Source organism: Dermacentor silvarum, chromosome 3, assembly GCF_013339745.2.
Source record: "Dermacentor silvarum isolate Dsil-2018 chromosome 3, BIME_Dsil_1.4, whole genome shotgun sequence".
Classification (NCBI taxonomy): domain Eukaryota; kingdom Metazoa; phylum Arthropoda; class Arachnida; order Ixodida; family Ixodidae; genus Dermacentor; species Dermacentor silvarum.
Window position 1 is genome coordinate 190,185,219 of NC_051156.1, and position 6,000 is coordinate 190,191,218.

A 6,000-nucleotide genomic window follows, 5' to 3' on the forward strand; every position below is an offset into this window, starting at 1 on the left:
TGCTCCTGATGGTCGAAGATAAAAAGTACGTACTATGCAAAGACAACCAAACATTTTTCCTATACTTATAAAGCCGGATACGACGTCCATTATAAACGCGCTTACTTCTTTTTTTTTCTGTCACTATAGAACAGCTCCCACAGGACTATACGAGTCCTTCGTCAGCGAGTGTTTGCGTGACACTGCCGGCTACCACGAAGCTCACGTGTACGTCGGATGCCGTGCAGCGGTCGCCGGCCGGAGCGGCGAATAAGAAGACTAATGGACTGGAGCCAGAGCATGCTATGTACAGTCCGGAAAGCGGTACGCGCGCCACCCCACGTTGGCAACGACTTACCCCTTTTGGTACACTATTTACTCTCGCAATAAAACGTGTTGGTAGAGTCTACAGAAACTTTACGAAGTGTATTCCTTTTTTCTAATTCATTAGATTGCTTATGAAGAGCATGCGAACTTATAAACTGCCTGTAGACAAATTTTGTGGATTGCTAACTAAAAGCACGTGAACCTAACTTTTTTGTCGACTACCGACTGTAGACTAATTCTGTAGAATGCTTACGAAAAGCCTGTGGCGTCAAAACCTTTTGGTTGAGTATACTTTTTGTCGACTTGTGTGCCGTGGTGGCTCAATAACTATGGCGTCTTGCTCCTGAGCACGAGGTCACGCGTTCGGTACCCGATGGGCCTGATTCCGGTACGGGGAGAATCCAAAAAAAGAACACTCGTGTACTTAGTTGCGCGCTAAAGAGCTCAATGTGGTCAAGAGAGAGATAAAGGCAAAGGAAAGACCGGGAGGTTAATCAGAGAACATCTCTCCTTGGCTACCCTGTACCAGGGGAGGGGGAAAGAGATATGTAGCAAAATTGTCCCGGAGCCATAGACAACGGTGTCCGCCATAGCCCACTGTGCCGTTTTTTGGACATTAAACTCGATCATTCAATTCACTTTGTATACTTTCTAAGGAGAAGCAATTCTCAAGTCTGTGGCCCATATCAAACCGAATGAAATAGAGTAGTCGACAACTTTTGTCTATAAAAAGTATAAGAACAGTCGCTCTGCTTTGCTAAGTCTTCATTTGTATATATATCTGCCACCTCATTTCCTAAATTTATTTCGACTGCTTCCAGTTGTGTAACAGCTAACTTTTGATGGTTTCAATGCAATAAGGCCGTACCATAACTAAAATAAACTTGAACTTGCACCCTTGAAGAAGAGATGTGTGCAAGAAATCGTAACTGCTTAGACGTTTGTAGACGCTCCACAGACTGTGCAAATACATTTCAGGGAGGCGCATACATCTGCCGTCCTTATCCAACGCCGGTCTTGCCGCCGTTTCGCCACACTAAACGATTGGCGCATGCCGGTAATGGAATTCGGAGCTGCGCCACTACGATGCCGTTGGCCGAACAGCCGAGTTTGCGTTCGTTAATGCCAAGCGGGTCGCAGTGAATGGAGAAGATGGCGTGAGCGTTCTAGAAGTTGGCTAACATGCTTTGCCTAATGTAAGGGCAAGTCGGTGTCCCGTGACCAGGGGGATACCAGAGCGGTGATGTGTGGCAACGCAGCGCACGCTCGTGTACAAGTTGGGCCAGCTTTTATGCGAAATGCGACAAATGCGGGATTTCTGAAGAGAATCACAATGTGTAGTTCACTATTTTGCTAATAACCAGCGGTGATGTGTGGCAACGCAGCGCACGCTCGTGTACAAGTTGGGCCAGCTTTTATGCGAAATGCGACAAATGCGGGATTTCTGAAGAGAATCACAATGTGTAGTTCACTATTTTGCTAATAACCAAAAATTTTTTTAAAAACATAATAAGCGGTTCCCACCCATGTGCGGGAACCGGTGATAAACGAAGCTTTCTTTGATGTACTAAAAAAAAAAAGGAACAGCGGACAACAGGACCACGTACAAGAAGACTAATAAGAATTGACCATCGCCCATGTTGTCTTCTCCTAGACCTTTTGTCAGCACTGTTCTTTTTTTTTTTTCAGTATGTCGATGTTAATTCAAATTAGCACCCATTTTCCTTTAAAGTTTACTGAAATGCATCGCTTTTGCTTCTTCATTGGCCTCAATGCTTCTCGCCCCGTGCACGCTCTGATCCTATTTTGTTCACTTCTTCGAGAAATACGCGACGTCACCCTCAAAAGCAACGCCTCGACAACGCGGAACAACAGCGGAACGTGACGTCATCACCAGTGACGTACAACACGTGCGACACCGGTGCCTGTCCGATGATCAGGCGCCTATACTGCGGGGCTGTCCTGGTCTCGCGACAATGAGGAACGCGACACATACGAGGCACGTGACATTTACGTCACTGGAGGCACGGACTACGCCACTCCTTCAAGCCGATGCCCAGCGAACTAGAAACTCTCGCTGGGACTATCAACTCTCAGGCTACGTGCGTCGTGTTTTGTACATTTACACTTCGCGTTATTCACCACTGGCCCTCATATTACAGCTTAGGACGTCTCAGCTATCCTTACGATCAAAGTTCATTCTCTATCGCACACCTAACTTCACTCGTCTGCTTCTGTTGCCGAGAGATAATAGAGAGATAATTTATTTCAAGGAAGGCACAGAGGTCGGCCTGAGCTAGCATGCTCTAGCCTGCTACTCTGCACAGGGTGAGGGGGGAACGGGGACATGATGAGGGGTGATGATGACATAGAAGAAGGATGTACAACGGTAAAGGCAAGTTCAGCATCCTCATGGCTGTCAACAAAGTCCAAGAAGGTCCTTCAAAAGTGTCATCTACCTTCCAGAGCATGGACGGAGTCACGAATACAATTGAAAGTTCACAAAAACTCGCCGCGAAGAAGCTTGTGTATGGGCTTCTCCTGCGTGAGCAGCACAGGTGCCAAGCAAAGTAATTAAATTATGTAAAGAGCAGCGATCAGCTGCTCCAGTACGGCGAGGACATGCACGGCGCTTTTAGCGGCCGGAGTCTGGAGACCACAGAGGAATCACGCGCATTGATTCTAGCAGGCCGAGTTCTTCTTTACTTCACTGTATGCTCAAACGCTCCCCGATCAATGCACGTTCTGATCACATTCTCTTCCATTGACTTCTTTCTCTCCACTCGGCTTCTTTTGTGGCCGACTTCTTCGCCTGTCCTAAGCAGACTTTTTCAATTTTTCCCTTGCTGACTTCGTCACATCTTGCTACTTGTTCCTCTTATCTGTTCAGGTACCCAACCAGTGACCCATACCCATTATGGGGGATCGGCCAAGGAAGTCCACGTACCCAGTGACACAAGTTGTTGCTTACTCGGCAAGACAGCAGTCAGCTTCCACAAAGTGGGGGAATAGGTAAAGAAAGCTTCGCTTTAAAGCCGGACTCGGACCACAAACAACAAAACATGCGATATATTTCGGTCCCATACGGGAGGCTGTTCACTATGGCATTGTAAAGTAGGCTACCATACGGAAGCCGAGACGGCCTTTGTTGTTGTTATCGGCGTCTATTTTTACCTTTGACTACAAATAATCCCGAAGGGATTAGATTTTCCAAATCCCTGTATTCTTCCTTTGCTAATACCGCTTCGACTGTATTCGCAACGTGTTTTTTTTTTTTCCATAACCTGCTGACCATGGTTTTCCGGTAAAGCGGCAAGTGTTGCTTTTTCTCTGTAGGCCACCCGCGCCTGACGGTTTATACAGGGACGTGCGCTCTGTGATGGTGATGTGGTTGCAATATAAATACCGCGTGATTTCCGCAAACACGGTTTAATGCGCACGAAAATTAATATTGCGTAAGAGGCATGCAGGCAGGCGTGCCATCCTCGACGTTTCTTTTTTTTTTTTTTTGTGCGTGTACATTTCTCAGACTGTGCGAGTGTGCGACATCACGGCTTCGAAATTAAAATCGCACGCACGGAAAGAAAACAGCTTTAATCTGTGGCAGGCGTTGAAAGAACGTGGGCACCTAAGGCAGACTTTCCAATCAAACGGTAGAACAAAAGCGCAGATGTTTACTAGAATGATGATGATGATGATGATGATGATGATGATGATGATGATGATGATGATGATGATGATGATGATGATGATGATGATAAACGATAGGATCAACCGAGTGTAGATGCTAAAGAAGGCAAGTTCGACGTATGTACATGGTAGTTCAAACAATTCTATGATTAAATATTGATTAAATATTTCTATTCTGTCATTTTCTGTGTATTTTTCACTTGTTTCGTATTTAAGTTGTATCGTATTTCACGCGCAGTTACATCGACCTTGTCTTTTTTCGCGTCGATAGTTGAATAAACCTATCTTCTTTCGGCGATCCTGGAGACAAAGCCGTCTATGCTGCAATGTTGTTAATTTTCAATTCTATTGGCGCTAATTATGCCAGTAGCGTTAATTTTATCTATTCGGCAAGTAATTCTCGCTTTACATCTCGTTGAGACATACATTTTCATACCTTTTGCGACTCGCTACGACGCTCTGGAGGCACGAAAGGACCATTTTTTTGTGTGGAAGTGGATACAAGATACCCAGATCCCAGATACGCCAAACCCATGTGAAGTCAGAAAAGAAGGTTTTTGTATCGAATAAACCACTTGTGCCATACACGTCGTCACAATAAGCGCACATTTGGTGCTAGCATATAGTGCCATGAATATCGACACCGGAACGCCGCGCGTCGCAATTCGCTTCCATTGTATCGTGACAGGAACCTTTACACACTGCTCAATATCAAATTTGTTTCCTCGCATGTTCTGTGTAGAGCGTGACTTGACAAGCCATTGAGAACACGGGTATACATACTACACGGGTATACTCACTTGGTGCAGGTGAGCCACTTGACGTTCCAGCTGAAGCCTTTCTTTCGCTGACTGCTTTATCATATGCTGGAGTTCCCCAACGTTCTGGTACAGCAGGCAGTTCTGCAGCAACAACAGTCGAGAGAAAAAAAAGAAAGACAACGGCGTTTTAGGATCGAGGTATGTGGATGCAAAAAATACTCGACCTGGTAAGACTTCTCATGGTAGTTAGCAGAAACTGGTTCATCTATTTGATGTGACATTGAGAAACGAACGTAAGAAATCTGCGTCGCTGCATTTTCCATTGAATTTCAGCGCCGTGTGAACGAAACAAAAAAGTGTGTGCGTACGCGAATTTTATCAGCAGTGTTAGCGGTATAGTTAGCGTTAGAGAACGGCACAGGAAATTCGGTTAACTGCAACTACCGTACTATTCGACAGTCACATGTGCGAAAGGTGAACGAAGGCGCAGACAACTCACAATCGAACTCAGCAACGCCGTTAACGAGATCAGTGTAAGTTTAAGTCTCGAGTCGAACCAGTTCGCCCAACATTGGAATTACATCGGCTCCACACTGAACCCCGCCACCCGTACCAGTTGATTCACATGTCATCAGCCGCAGTAGCTCAGCTGGTAGCCGCAGTAGCTCAGCCGCAGTAGCTCAGCTTATAGACTGTGGCTTAGCGTTGCTGGGCATGAGGTCGCAGGTTCAATACCGGCCGATCGATACCAGCTATTTTGACGGGGCGGCCACATTTTGACGGGTGCATTAACTGGGCGCACATTAATTAGAACCCCACACGATCCCCTACGGTGTCCTTCGTAACCCAGGCACTATTTTCGGGACATCAAACCCGACAATTTAATTTCGGAAATGAAGGTTACGTTAACCCTTTATTAGTCCTCCTTGGCACTACTTAGGATCTACATTGGCCGTACGTTGAATCTAAATCGACTCTGCGTCCATGCTACTTGCGATATATGTTTCACGAAAGAGATACGGGATGTGGGCAGTTCGAGCGCGCTTCCAGTATGCGGTACTACAATTGCTCGTCGCAACAGCATGCCACTTAGGCCGATAGGCCGAAAGAAACGACCGCAACCTTCAGCGGCTTGTTCCCGCGTTTCCAGTGATCGTGCTATTCGCCGCCTCTCTCAATTTGCTTATGCATTTAGTCACGCTAAGGAGACCTCATCTAAATGTCAGTTTGCGTTAAGATAGGA

At 46.1% G+C, this 6,000-nt stretch overlaps 1 protein-coding gene across 1 annotated transcript in view; it reads right to left on the reverse strand.

Moving 5' to 3' along the window:
• LOC119446299 (uncharacterized) overlaps positions 1-6,000 on the reverse strand; it is a 394,554-nt gene that overhangs the window by 224,260 nt on the left and 164,294 nt on the right. Inside the window, 1 exon segment of the mRNA XM_049664068.1 lies at positions 4,797-4,898. Within this exon segment, the coding sequence (XP_049520025.1) occupies positions 4,797-4,898 (102 nt within the window).